The sequence below is a fragment of the Archocentrus centrarchus genome, chromosome 14, assembly GCF_007364275.1.
Source record: "Archocentrus centrarchus isolate MPI-CPG fArcCen1 chromosome 14, fArcCen1, whole genome shotgun sequence".
Classification (NCBI taxonomy): Eukaryota; Metazoa; Chordata; class Actinopteri; order Cichliformes; family Cichlidae; genus Archocentrus; species Archocentrus centrarchus.
The window spans coordinates 14,468,805-14,484,071 of record NC_044359.1 but is presented as its reverse complement, the minus strand read 5'-3'; the positions used below and the strand labels follow the sequence as shown (position 1 = coordinate 14,484,071).

The 15,267-nt window shown below is 39.0% G+C and overlaps 1 protein-coding gene across 1 annotated transcript; it reads right to left on the bottom strand.

The window, feature by feature from the left end:
• Positions 1–1,355: 1,355 nt before the first annotated feature.
• Positions 1,356–13,271, bottom strand: grxcr2 (glutaredoxin and cysteine rich domain containing 2). The gene is made up of 6 exons (XM_030747174.1): positions 13,220–13,271; positions 13,017–13,078; positions 12,294–12,477; positions 9,006–9,115; positions 3,635–3,862; positions 1,356–1,885 (listed from the first exon to the last, which is right to left on the bottom strand). Exons 2-6 carry the CDS (start codon positions 13,071–13,073, stop codon positions 1,712–1,714), a joined length of 753 nt encoding a protein of 250 aa, XP_030603034.1. The 5' UTR covers positions 13,074–13,078; positions 13,220–13,271; the 3' UTR covers positions 1,356–1,711.
• Positions 13,272–15,267: the final 1,996 nt, after the last annotated feature.

The window sequence follows — 15,267 nt, the reverse complement described above, 5'->3', positions numbered from 1 at the left end:
AACATGAGAAATTCTCTGATTTCAGACCTGATGGGTAGATTTCATGAGAGCTTGCAATGAATTAATGTAACTTTGCCACAAAGCAAATGCATGAAGGTGATCGTTCAAAGTTGTCAACAGCAGTGTGAGAAGTATTAAAACCCTTTACCAGTGAGGCGAAAATATTTAATTTTGTTTTCCTTTTCTGTTAAATCATCCTTAAATGTCATGATAGAAAATAATGTGGTTGATTGCCTTTAATAAGCAGAAGAAAATGGATGGATGGATGAATACGATGCAAAGACTCTGAGTTATGCAGCATGTTGCATGTTTCAGTTGTTTTTCCAAGTTTGTAACACCGAGCAACTAACTCACGGTAAAAAAACAGTCGTTGGAGGAAAGACTTTCACCAAATCAAACATGTGCAATAGGAGACCGAGAGTGACTCATAAGGCTCAGTGAAAAAGCAGGAGAATCAATCCCAGACTTATAGGAATAAAGTCAATAAAACATGTGCTCACTGCAAGCTTCACTGTTTTAATAGAGTAAGATCTGAAATGTTGACATAACCACCAGTCGCCATGGGCATTCTGGGATGTGGATTACTCAGAGAAAGCTAAAGAAATCAGCAATCTGATCCATATAACAATCCTTTTCTGATCAAAAACTAAACTTCAAAACAATAATTCATGGATATAATTTTTTTTTAAAGCATTGAAAAAGCATCCAGGTATTTTATTTAATTAATTTCCCAAAAAAATTTATAGATAGACCTTTAAATAATCTGACAATGAGACACTAAATTTACAAAACAATCTCAATCTCCTGAGCTGGCCTACGATGCAGTAGTTCTGTCATTTAAATCACTATTTCCCTTATATTTGATCCATAGTACCTCTTAGTCTAGCGCAACAAAACAATTAGTAATACACCATCTGAAATCAATATTTAGAATGTCAAACATTTATTATTCGTTGAGATAAAATGTGATGGTAAAAGTCTGTGTATTCATCCTCCACTAACAACAGAAGCTCTGGTCGACAAGCACTCCTGTGTTGCAGTAATGCATTTTGCCACATTTGGGTGGAGCTCACATTAAACCTCATCTCCTGATTATTGCTGTCATTGTTTATCAAACAGTCCCGTTTGTCTCATTCCTTCCTCTGCTTTGCTAAAAAAAAAAAAAAAAAAAAAAAGAACAAAAATACCCCATCAATTATCCTCATACAATCCATTATGTTAGAGTGAAAAAGGTTTCGGTGTCTCTGGTGAATAGACGGGGGGGGGAGCTGTGAACAGGGAACACTTCCCAGTAGACACAATAAACTGCAAAATGTTTGCATCATTTTAATTAAAATGATAACTCTGTTGTGGAACCAGGTTTTATCAGGATGAAGGCAGCAGATGCAAAATAATGTGACAACAAAAAAGTGATTATGTATTTGTGTTATCGCAAGCCATGTTCACTGCACACAGTAATTGTATTTTATGATTTTCTGCCCACTGCACAGTTACAATCCCCCTCTCCAATGATGGCTTATGTTTCCTAGTAGTGCTTTGAAACACCCCACCAAGAACATTTTGGATTAGAGCAACACTGCCACTGAGACGATTTTGACAAACCCGTAGCACACTGGGCATACACTCACTCAGCTACACACTCTCATTCACTCACTCACTCACTCACTCACTCACTCACTCACTGCCAAACATGGGTGTCAGCCAAATGGTGCTATTTACTGGAGCAGGACTGGCACTTCTCCAGACCATAGGGGTAGCAGGCTTGGCAACGCAGATCACTGATGGACTCATTGAAGCGGTTCGCCAGCATGGACAGCTTGCTACCGTGACACAGAGAGCAGGGGGCGCAGCCTGAACCACCACAATGCTGGCAGCTGTTGGCCTCCTGGAGACAGAAAAAACACATTAGGAGGTGGAAGATGAGGTGAGGAATGGGGTTACAAGGGGAGGAAGGGGTGCGAATGGGTGAGAAAAGGCGAGGGGATGCAGGGATAACGATTGAGCTGAAAAGGGAAAGTGGATAAGTTTGAAGGAAAACCTCATGTCCCCCAAATCTGAAGGCCTGTATGAAAAAGTGTGTGCAAATGTGAGGTTTGGCGCTTTTGAATTACAAACATCTGTTTCCTATAATAATGCACAGTTTTCCACTTAAACTCAACACAAACATTTACAGTGCCACCAAAGGCCACTTCATGATCAGCAAACATTAACACAGCTATCGTGTATAACCGTCCGGCCTGCTGGCAAACACTAAAAACCTTAATGATATAGAAGATTTTTCCAAAAGCATTTCTAATTAAATGCCTTTGGTAAGTAGCTTTGCTGCAGGGTAATGTCCAGCCAGTCAGTCATTTATTATACCCACTTGGTCATTACTGCACAGTTTACAATAATAAGCAGCTGCCCTGTATGTTAGTGATGTGTGAACAGAAAGTGAAGCTGAGTGGTGAGGTTACTATCAGGAAAATATATGTATGTGCGTGCGTGTGTGTGTAAAAAACTGGATATTGATGAGTCTTCAAGTATATTTCAGTATTTTAGATTAGCTAACCAAACTCCATTCACTCAGCTCCTTCATGATGACCTTTGGGGAGTAAAGTTTAACCCCAAACTGAAGTAAAAGGCAGAGCTACAGCTTGGGAAGCAAGGGTCAGAAAGAAGGTCTATTAAAAAAAAGAAAAAGAAAAAAAAAGTGGTGCTTCAGCAGGGTCCATTATTTGCTTGCTACATGAGTGCAATAAAACAGAGTCATATAATACAGGATGCAGTATTTTCCAGCAGAAAGCAGTTACAAAAATAAGTGCAGCTGAGATTCAAAAGGCAAAGGGGGCATGTGCACTTTTCCTTTTGATAGCCGACCCTCTGACTTACAGTTTTGGTGCATCTAATATGAACATCGAGATGCTTGTATATACACAGCTATTATATTTTCATGATGAGGTTCAATTAATGTCCAGATTGACTTAACAGTTGCAGAATTTGTTCATGTATAATTCAAGTTTACAGCTGAGCTTTTGTTGGACTAAAGGAAGACAATGAAAGTAATTAATTACTTTACTTTGGCAAACAATGACAAAGATGGTGAAGAAAAGAAAGGAGCAAATAGGACTGAGATGTTCAAATACAAAGGGGGGGCTGAGAATAAATTTTTATGGAAAAGATGAGAAAATAACAAGAGAGCTGAGAAAATCATGGAGGGGAACAGTAATCATCCAAGGAGGTAAGAGGGAGGGGATAATAGCAACCTGGGTATCCTTGCTGGTTGGTAAGCAGCAGGCAGATGCTGCAAGGGCAGAGTGAAACTGTGGACTCATCAGTATTTGTTCACAGTTGTCAGATAACACTAGGACAATAGGTTGGTGGTTGTTGCAGCGGGGGGTAGAAAAGGAAGAGAAGAAGGATACAAATAAGTTTGCATTTACAAGGAAACACAGAGGAGACTTTGGTGTGAGAAGAAGCTCCTGCCGTGATTTTCTTGAAAGCAAAAATAAAGTGAAGAAAAGATGGTTGAAGACACATGCAGAGACAGTGGGAGGGGGAGGAGGACATGGCAAGACTGAGAATGCCAAGAAACAGAAATGGGGTGATAAAACCTTACCACACCACTGAGAATGATTTGACCAAGGATCATTACCTTGGTATCAGTGTCGCAGATCTGTTTCTTTTCCTCCTCTGCCCCCTCCTGTGTGAAAAGTGCTTTAGCTCTCCTCCTGCTCCCCCTCTCCCTGGCCTTTGGGTATCCCTCCAAGTCCACGAGAGGCACCGTGTGCTGCCGGAACATTTCAGGTTTCTTCTGTGGTGCTTTGATAATGCGCAGATTGCTGGTGTAGATGATTATCTTGCCAAAGTCCAACACTGAGGACTGACAGAAATGTAAAATGTCAGATAATCCTGCATCAGTTTATATTGACAGGCACATACAGACTAATTATTTTAATTAGCATATGCCACCCTTCCACCAAAACACAACATGCGTTCTCGTCAGTGGTAATCTACAGTCTTGAATGAAGTAACATATCTTTAATAGCGGCATAAATACTGATACATTTAATGTTATATACTATATACTCAAAAACCACTTCATTAGGTACAGTTTACTAGTCCTGGGTTGGACCCCTTTTTGCCTTCAGAAGTGCCTTAATTCTTCATGGCATAGATTCAACAAGGTGCTGAAAACATTCCTCAGAGAATTTGGTCCATGCTGACATGATAGCGTCACACATCTGCTGCAGGTTTGTCGGCTGCACATCCGTGATACAAATCCTGTTCGCTCTGCTGGATTGAGATCTGTGATTGTAGAAGCCATTTGAGTATAGCAATCTGTATTTATTGTCATGTTCAAGAAAACAGTTTGAGATGATCTGAGCTTTGTGAGCAACCATCAGAAGATGGGTGGGTCCACTGTGATCATAAAGGGATGGGCATGTCAGCAACAATATTCAGGTAGGCTGTGGTGTTTAAACAATGCTCAGCTGGAACTAACAAGCCTGAGAATTATCCCCCACACCATTACATCGCAACCAACCTCAACCAGTGACATAAGGCAGGATGGATCTGTGTTGTTTTCATCAGATTCTACCATCTGAATATCACAACAGAAGCTGAAACTCATCAGACCAGGCAGCTTTTTGTTCAGTCTTCTATTGTCCACCTGTGGTGAGCCCATAGCTTCAATTTCCTGTTCTTAGCTGACAGGAGTGACATACTGTGTGGTCTTCTGCTGTGTGGTCATCTTTCTTTCTTCATGGTTTGACATGTTGTGTCTTCAGACTTGTTCTTCTGCATTCCTTGCTTGTAGCAAGTGGTTACTTGAGTTACTGTTGTCTTCATAACAGCCTGAAGCAGTCTGGATATTCTCCTCTGATCTCTGAAAGTCATTTTCACCCAGACAACTGCTGCTCACTAGGTTTTTTCTTTTTCTTGGACCATTTTCTGTAAAGCCTAGAGATAGGTGTGCAGGGAACTCTCAGCTAGATCAACCGTTTCTGAAATACACAGATGACCCCATCCGACAACCACGACACTTAAATCATCGTTTTTCCTCATTTTGATGCCCAGTTTGAACTTCAGCAGGACATCTTCACCGTGTCTACATGCCTAACCGCACCAAGTTGCTGCCATGTGATTGGCTGATTAGATACATACGTCAACAAGCAGTTGAATATATTTTCTTAGAGACTGAGGAATGCAATTCAAATTGCTTCATTCATTTATTGTTTCATTACATTTAACCATTGGTCGTATTGTTGATTCCAAACTCAGTTTCACATTTTCCTCCATGTTTCATAAGTATTCAATGCAATTTAATATATTTTTTTAAATCAATCAAGTAAAAAAAAAAATAAACAAAAAAAATAAAAACATATTTATTCTGTGAATTTTTATTACTGTAAAACAGGGAAACCCCTGAAATAACACAACCTAGAGTTATTATTAGACATTGTTAGGATAGGGACCCCTGTAGGACCACTGTGGCATCCTTTCAATAATGCTCTAAAAGATTAAGCTAACTACAGATTGCTGTTCTCTACTGATAAATGTGCTAAACACTGACTTGGTGACCAGGCCCAAGCATTCTTTTGTTTGGAGGATAAAGGAATGAAACTGACATCAAGCCAGCAGGCAATGTGGCCGACCTGTCTTTTAGCCTGCTGCACTAATGACGCGGCTGCCATAGCAGCTCAGTAAAAATGCATTTTTCAGTCAGATTAACAGTTTTATTGCTTTTTGTTGCACAAATGTCACTGAACAGCATGCAGCTGATGCTCTGATTGTCTAAGATGAATCCCCATTTTATATTTTAAATCTGTATTGGATGTTTGTTTACCTACATCCATAAATCAGTAATTAAATAATTTTACAATGGCTGATAATTGTGTGTGGCTTTATTGTGGTGTATATATTTATTTCAGTGCATATTACAGCAAAACAAAGTATATAATATGTATTAACAGGCAAACATTTAGTCAAAATAATGACAAACTATGTTGAAATAGAGTGTATGGAAATGTATTTTTAGGTGTGACAACTGGCCATGAAACATGTTGGATTGTTCAGGTAAACAGAATACAAACAAAAATCTCTAAATTGATGTCAGTATGATACAAAACTTAAGATCAAGATATTCATTGAACTAGATGCTTAATTCGTATGGAAGCAATAAGTTTGTGCTGAGTTTTTCACAAATAACAAAAGCATAATTGATTTATGAAGATTAGTTTTTGTCTATTTTTTTTTTGGTCTTTATTTTTGATGAAACCTGCTTAAAATTGTTGCCATTTAGAATACATTTTATGTAAAAAGGGTAGGTGTAATAAGCTAAACCTTCAGCCTACACCTTTTCACTCAATAATTTGTGTTCGATCCTTTGTTTTCAGCATTTATTGTTAACAAATACTTGTAGTTTTCACCTTTAAAAAAAAAAAAAAAAAACTTTTAATGATGACAAAAAAAAATAACCCTCTTTAAATGCAGATGTGCATTTGTCAAAACTATAAATGTACTATTCAAAAATCAAATAATAGATTTAAGTTGTTATCAGGCCTCATGTGCAGTTGATAAGGAGTTAGGAAGTACTCATGGAGACAGCATTCTTCTATACATACTGTAGACAAGGCTGATTATTGTATAACTATGTGATGACACAACTTTTAAAGTACCCAAAGCATCTTTTTATTCATTGTGTTCCACCATAACTCTAAGCATCTTTGCTTATCAATGCTTTCAGTTTATATGCATCTTTATGATGATTTCCATAAAACATATTAAAAATGTTAATGACTCAGTTCTGTTACCAATATGTTTTTTTAAAATCAGAGTTAATTTAATTGTAGATATTTTAACACTCATAAAAACCTTAACAGCGAGTGGTTGTTTTGGTTCCAGCTCGTTTAATCTGACAAATGAATTACAGTTTTTCTGAACTGCCAAAAATCTAAATCCCTTTCTCTGAACCAAACGTCAGTGTCCTGAACCTCTTTATTGAATCAATTTCTTTTTTTTTTCTTTTTATTTTGGCAAAACCTTAAACAATTAGTTTAAGCAATTTGCAGATCACTGAAACATATTTTAACTGGGATACACTTGTGCGGCATAATGGCAAACATGCAGCACAGATGCCTCTGCTTGCAAATAATAACACAAAATTGTTAACATTTGTTGTGAATGGCATAATAAAACCAATAAATACAAGTTAACACTGACATTCGATCATAAAACAGGCACCTAACAAATAAATAAATAAAGCAGCGTTGTATACACATAACAGAAAACTTAGCAAAAAAACAAGACATATCTCAAATTTTGGGGTGTATTGTGTCCTTAAAAAAACTTGATGAACCTGGACAAGGGGAGGACAAAAGAAGAAGTCTCAAGCCTAAAAAACTATCTAAAGTAGATGAACAGTACCTGAAAACTGCATCCTTAAAAAATGGGGAAAAAAAATCCAGCAATGACCTGACATAAGACCCGAGAGATACATATACCATTTGATGAATCCTCATCAGAAATGGCCTCAGTGGAAGGGTGACTGTCAAGAGGTCATTCTTAATGAAGGGAAACAGGGAGAAAAGGCTGAGGTATGCCAAATTACACAAGAAATGGGGTGAAAATCAGAGGAAACAAGTCTTGTGAAGTCATGAATTCAAATTTGATATTTTTGGTTCAAATCATTGTCAATGGGGACAGAGGAGGTCAGGAGAGAGGCACAGCAGTGAGTCTCTACAGTCATTCATAAAACACTGTGTCATGGCTTTGGGCTGCATTTCAGCCAACAGTACCAACAGGTTTGGATCCACCATGTAACACCATCCTGAAAGAGTCTGGCTGGCAACAGTTTCAAACTGCACAAACTCAGTTTTTACCTTATATTCTGTTTATGTTTGCACATTTCAATAAATCACTCAACATATTTCCCACTTTCCTGGAAAAATATAAAGAAATGAGGGGTGACTCGAGACTTTTGCACAGTGCCGTGTGCAAGCACACACAACATCCAGATTAATGCAATAACCTATGAAGGACAAAGCAGTGACAGTTTCACATATTTCCCTCCAACTGTCACACTACTGTATTTACTCAATCCTTTAAAACTGTCTTCACCTCCAGTTTCAGGTCCTTCTGAAGATTATTCCACGAACAAACTGCAGCATTTTTTATAATGATATTTACATAAGTATGATGATGAAATGGAACAGTCAACACTGTCAGTGTTTTTACCACAGTCTTTCAACTCAACAGGGAGCACTCATCAAGCAAGTGTACAACATAACCTTTGCAGAAGGATCAAAGATTAGCTCAGAGCTGGTGCTCTAGTCTGACCTCACTCAAACACATGATGCTGATGAATAACTTGTCAACTTTGCAGTTTACCATATGCTGTAAGGTGCACCAAGTCAATAGATTTCATTTATTTATCATCTGGAAAATATTCCATAGCATAGCAGTTAACACATTTGCCTAATACACAAAACATACCCAGTTCAAAACCAGGAGGAGACACAAATGCCTGAGAGGGTTTCATCAGAAAGGGCATCCGGTATAAAACATCTGTGCTAATCAAATATGCAACATCCTCCTCGTAAAGGAGCAGCTGAAAGAAGAATTTTTGTAATTACAAAATGAATTTACTATTTTAAATTTTACTTGTTTTTCTCATAACTTCTTCTAAAATTACAAATGAAGCCCTTTTCATGAAATCTGACACGTCAGCTCTGCACAAAAGGCACGTTCTCTGTGGTCTTTTTTATTATGACTGGCTTTTGTATAATCTGAAAACATTGCTTTTGGACACAATGGAAAACTACAGCTTTGGACACAGAGAAACCTGGGTTCATTTTGTTTGTTTTGTTTTTTTTAAGAAAGTCAAATATTTTATTAATGTAGTTTGAGAACAGTATGCTTAAAGTTTTGAGCAAAGAAAAATAAAGACAAATAAAAGTGGCCCTTCTAGTGAAAACTCTACAGTAACTTTCACCTTAAATAATATCAAGTTCTGGATTGTTTACCTTGCTGTCTCCCTCTCCTTCATCAGTCTGGCCAACTGCAGGTTTGTAGCTTCCCATCCCTCTGTATACATTTATTCTCTGGGCTATGAGCCCTGTTGGAAAATAGACACCTGGGTACAGAATAAAACATGTTGTCAGGATAGAGTGAGAACTTGTACACAAAATTTCAGACAGTGCTGGTTTCATCTGCAGCAACAGCATCTGCAACAGCATCTGCAGCAACAGCATGTGCTCTATTTCTAACACGTCGATGTTAGAACCGGCTGCTGGACCCAAGAACGTAAACGATGATATCCAAGGAGGTTGGGGGTAGTTTAGATCACCAAGAGGGGTGAAGAGGGATGTTTATGGTTTTATCTAACTGCTAAGACATCCAGAGTGGCACAGTCCATTCCCTCAGAGCTGTTTTTTCTTATAAATGGCTGTGGATATGTTGTGCAACATTTGAAATATTGCAACTGTGTGCCATCAACTTGTGATCTCTCTGCCGTTGAAATTGTTGCTTTGAAGAGGGGGACCAGGCCTGAGACTGCTTGCAGTCAGTGGTCGTTGTCAAACGCACCTTCGTGCATCACGAAAGCTATAAATGGGTATAAAATAGCATTAAGACAGAATCAGACTGCCATCAGTTTTCCACTGAATGTGCTCAAGTTGACACTTAGATGCAATCTGTTTGTGATAATACGGCAATCAAATGTGACAAATAGCAAATTTGTTGCCCACTACTGAAAATCCAAAATCTTTTGCAATCTACGTCACAGGAGTACACAGCAACAAGCAGATTGTGCAGAATCCACACAACAAGTGCACCTCCCTCAGCTGCAGACAGGGCCAGATCTAAATGGGGCAATAAAATTTATAGATTTATAAGCAAACAAAGATACGGCTACTTCATTTCAATAATGACCAGAATTCTACCAAGAGCAGCGTAAATTTATGGCTCAAAAGCGACTAACAAAATAAAACAGTGTAAGTCCAGGTTTTATGCATTGAAAACAGTGTGGCAGTTCAGATAAATGAGAAGGTGTCCCTGAGGAAATGTTACACGCACAGTTTGTTAGCTTTGCAACTGATGGTGAAAAGCCAACACACTGATAAATAGAAGCAGCCACACTCCTGAGAGAAAAGATCAACCCTAACCTGATCATCATTCACTGCATCATTCACCATTAGAGGCTGCAGTCCACTGTGGAGTAAAACATGTCGCAGAGCCAAATCCATTTCATTTTTTTTTTAACTCTCAAACTCCAAAAGTCTGCTGTTGATCTCAGCAAATAAACAGGAGTCGCCTAATTCTCAGTACAGAGATTTACAGATGTGTACAGATGTGTTTCCTTAAACTGACAATATTCTGTGCTGTTGCATTCTGATAAAATTTCATATTAAATATTAAAATTAAATGACACAGCTGGTCAAATAGCATTAAGTGGACAGGGGATTAAATTCTGATGTGTTAAACTGTTTGTATTGCTGCATTTAATTTTGCGTGTCTGAAGAAGAAAGCATGAGTTTGGAAATATTATTTTAACTAATCCTTATCTTAACATACTGTAACAATCAGACATTAATCTAACATGCTAGCACATGGTCCCATTAACAGCTGCATTTTAACAGACATAGGTTATGTAATAGCGCCTATAGAGGGAAGTATGTATGTGTGCACTGCAAGGTGTCTTCTCGGTCAAAAATTTGAACGTTAGCATTTTGGACCGAGAAGATAGATGGTTTGAGAATGAAATAAAGGACACCATCTACTTCCACTGTCAATCAGCATCACTGAACAGATGGTCATTCAGGTGTAGCTGGCTGATGCCACCAGCTATCAGCCATCAGCCAGCTACAAGATCCCATCCCAGGCATCTCAACCCCCACTCACACCTTTCCTCACGTGACCTCAGTAGCTCACATGATCACACTGTGGGGAAATGTCTTAGAGAGATTTCACACATTTTCCCACGCCTTTTTTCGCACCTTGGCTCATGTGATAACTCGTGATTAATAGTGGGTCAACGAACCTGAGGACCATCTATAAGGGGACAACACCCCCCCCCCTAATGGTTAAATACATTTATTGGCCAATTGTCTTAGAACCGAGAAGCCTCTTGGACGAGAGGCAAAACATTTTCACAAACCTTTCAGCTGCCTTCTTTTTCTTTTTAAGCACTCAAGACTACCAGAACCTGGATGACTGAGAAACTGCATAGACACTGAGGCCACTGAAGGTTAAAAAAAAAAAAAAGGATGGGGTGTTATTTCGTCAATTTTCAAGTTTAAGAAATTCATGTATCGGAACTCCTGGGATCAATAACCCATACTTAAAGTTGTTAGAAAACTAAAAACAGCTCTTTCCAAACATATTATTGAGGAAGACGACAAATTTCAAGCTTGTTCTCACTGCAAAGGCCTGGACTAACAGCACTGGTATCCATGTACATCTGGGTGTGAGATGAATATGGGAAGAACTTCTACAAAATGCAACACACACACACACACACACACACACACACACACACACACACACACACACACACACACACACACACACACACACACACACACACACACACACACACACACACACACAAAAGGCTTCTGATTCCTATCCATTTAAACTAAAGTTGAGTGAACTGCTGTTCTACTGCCTCTACTGATTTCTCAGTGCCTTGTGCTGAAGTACTGAGTAACTAGCTACATTGTTTCCTTAAAAACAATCTGGGATTAAACCTTAAAGCCTGGGATTAGACAATCTGAAAACCTACTACCTACCAGCACGAGACTGGCTTTTAATTCAGTCAGTTCTTACTTAAACTATATTTTAAAATTGTCTACAAACATGTTAAAATGGCCAAATATTTAAACGTGTCAGCTGTGAAGTAATTTACAAGCTCATAGTTTGTCTTCTATATCTGGCACATGTTGCTATATTTTGTAAATCCAAAAAAACAAAAACTGGAGACATGGATTGGTTGCAAGTATGTACCACTGAGTTACTTACAGTGCCATCATAAAGATTGATGAATATTTTGTCTCTGTGATGTTTAAAAAGCACACTAGATATTTAAATGTGCATACAAACTTAAACACACTGTACAGAGAAGTCTTAGTCCTACCCAGCTAGATAAAATGTGCATGTTGGTACAGTAACATGCACAGATCCCTTCATGCAAACTACTACGCAATACTCAAGTTTCTTGTTCCTAGTTTACATGTAGCATAACCCAAACAAACAGGTCAGCCATGAAAGTATGACATAATTCTACTGCACGCTACATAATTGTAAAAACCCACTCTGTGTGTCCCCGTGAGTTTCCTCAAACCCGCAAAGCTGCTCCATCTCGAGGTGGCTGGGAGGGATTTTGCGGTGGATGAAGCTGTGAGGGTACTTTTCCTCTGGGCTCTCCAGCTCCTGACCGTCCTCGTACACATGCTTCAGCACTCGGCCACTGTAGGATGACGCCAGCTTGAACCTCACCTGCAGTTTTGAGTGGAAAGTGATTTGTTTTATTCCACTGCTTGTTGTTTTTGAAAAGAAGCTGAAAAGATTCATTAGCAGCTTATGAATCTTTAGTAACTGTAGGGTCTTTACCACGCAGTACATAAAAAGCACCTTGAGGCAACTGTTGTTGTGATTGGGCACTATATAAATAAACCTGAACTGAACTGAAGCCAGTATAAACAAGTGCCTCATTTGCACAGTTCACTGTCTTAGAATATAGATAGGTTCATGAGTGGAAAAAAATATGCTGTTTGAGCAGACAAGAGAGCTGCGTGCAAACATTTGCAGCGTGTCATCACACACGCCATCAATCCTGTGGCAATCTCGCTCTGTTTGCAGCTTCACAATATGAGATGCAAACAGAGAACTGTTTAACTGTATGCTTAAAATACCCTGCTAATATTCAAGCAATTGTTTAGAAAATGACCTCAACATGTCTTTTCTTGTGAATCATTTCTTGAAGTCAACTTCAAACCCACAGTGTTGAAATAAAGTGGTGTTGCAAAAAAACTCACCTTCCTTGGCTTGGTGCCTTCGTAGTGTTGATTCAGTTTTCTCTGGAGTTCCTCCATGCTGGCTGAGGATGGGATGCAGAAAGAGGTCAGTCCATCCAATGAGCTCCTTACCTTGAGTGAAATGGAAATTTAGCTGGATATTGTAGAGCCTGGTGTAATGAAAGGTTGTTTGGATGGATGAATTAAAACTTGGATTAACATACAGTTCGATGGAAGCACAAGAGCCGGACTGAAGAGCTGTGAGTAAGGAGTGGGTGGATGACAAAGCTAGGATGGTAATGCTCTTTCAGTGTGTCCTGCCTCCAGAGTTTGCCTGTACCTGCTGTTTTAAGGGACCCACCTTTCTAGCTCCCAGTACTAAATTATTCACAAATAGATCGAGTGTACAAAAGGGTGGCTGAGAAACCAGAAGCCCTGTCATCAAATAATTATGATCACAAAAATAGAAAGCAGTTGGAGCCTGTGTGTAGCTCTGTGTGTTTGCTAAAGGGAGAGAAAGAGAGAGTGAGGCAGTGCGTATGGGTACATGTGGGAGTTGTTAGATAGTTGTAGCTGCAGCCTGTCATTGGACAGGAGCCGAGTGTATCTGTGATGGAAAGTAAACATGGCATTTGATGTCTGCTGTTGTTATTAAGAAAACATTTAGCCTTATCAAAATATCTCTATGATTAGTGAGGTTCAAGTAATATCTGAAATAACATATTGCTTTTGTAATGTGTCTCTGCATTATTTATTTCATGTGCTGCTTGCAAATTGAGTAGTCCATCCCTGAAAGTCTAATCGTAGCGTCCCAGAAGTGAAACACCAGTGTTCTAGTTTTTGTGTGCTTGGGTCTGAGTGATGCAAATTTCATCAACAAAGAGTGAAAACAAGGATCCATCAAGACCTCTGTGTGACCTCTAATAATGACTCACAAAGGTACCAGCACATGTGCCCTCTGAGTGGACTAAGGAATAATAGTATTATAAGAACTTTCCCATCATACCATTTTCCCGTGTCTGCAAATGAATGCAGTTCTGACCTGACAAACTCAGAGTCACCACAACCTCAAAAAGTAAAGTTTTCACACACTTTTTTTCTCCACAAGGCAAGAACTCATAAACATCATTTGAAAGTCAAGAAGATGTGGTGACACAAATATCAAATATCGCAAATGCTAGTCAAAAACAGAAAGCTGCTTCAGTCCCGACATGAGATAAATATGAAAACACAGCTGACGGTAAGTTCAAATGATAGGGACCAGTGGCTGCTATTATTTTGTATATGAAGAACCTCTTGATAAAGTGAACAGGATCAAACTGTTTTCCTTTATTGACGCAGACATCTATAGTCATGTGAAAAAGAAAGTACACCCTTACTGCTTCCATAGGAATTAAGAGGGTAAGGAACAGCCAGACGCTGCACACATTTAGGTGTGTGTTAAAACAATGCCACAATCTTCCCAGGATCAGCAAATTCACCCCAAGGTCAGACCATGCAATGCTCAGAGAAACTGCAAAAACCACTAGAGCCACACCTGGGACTCTACAGGCCTCAGTTAGCATGTCACGAGTTAAAACTCATGACCATACAATTAGAAAAGTACTGAAAAAAGCCTCTTTTCTCTAAGAACATGTCAACATAACTTAGGCTTCCAAAGTTGCATCTGAACAAAGCACAAAACCTCTGGAACAATGTCCTTTGGACAGACAAGACCAAAGTGGGGATGTTTGCCAATAATCCACAGCAACAGGGTTGGAAAAAACTAAACGCAGCATATCAGCACAAACACCTCAAACCACTGCCAAGAACAGTGATGGAGATATGATGATTGGGGCTTGTTTTGCAGCCACATGACTAGAGCATCTTTGTAGTCGTTGAGTCGGCCATGAACTCTGTACATCAAAGTATTCTAGAGATAAATGTGAAGCCATCTGTCTGATAGTTAAAGCTCTAAGGCTCAGGTCATGTCCAGATCTCAACCCAATTGTTAAGCTAAGTTGTGCATAAACATATGCCCACAATCCTCAATGAACTGAAGCAATGTTGTCAAGAAGAGTGGGCAAAGATTCTCCTACCATGATGTGAGAGACTGATGAAATCATACTGAAAATGATCTCTTCAAGTTATTGCTGCTACAGGCGGTTCTACAAGCTACTGAATCACGAGTGGAGGTAGTTTTTCACAGGACTGCATAAAGCCCTAAGAAAAAGTTCACAACTTGTCCAATTAAGCAATGTTGTGGAATTTTTCCATTTAAAACTGTCTGGGA

Excerpts from the sequence above, each read along its gene's own strand:
- grxcr2 (XM_030747174.1), bottom strand. The coding sequence starts at position 13,073 with ATGGAGGAACTCCAGAGAAAACTGAATCAACACTACGAAGGCACCAAG. Across the intron at positions 12,478-13,016 it reads AAGGCACCAAGCCAAGGAAG|GTGAGGTTCAAGCTGGCGTC; the intron begins GTGAGTTTTTTT and ends TCAAAACTGCAG. Across the intron at positions 9,116-12,293 it reads AACTCACGGGGACACACAGA|GTGTCTATTTTCCAACAGGG; the intron begins GTGGGTTTTTAC and ends TTCTGTACCCAG.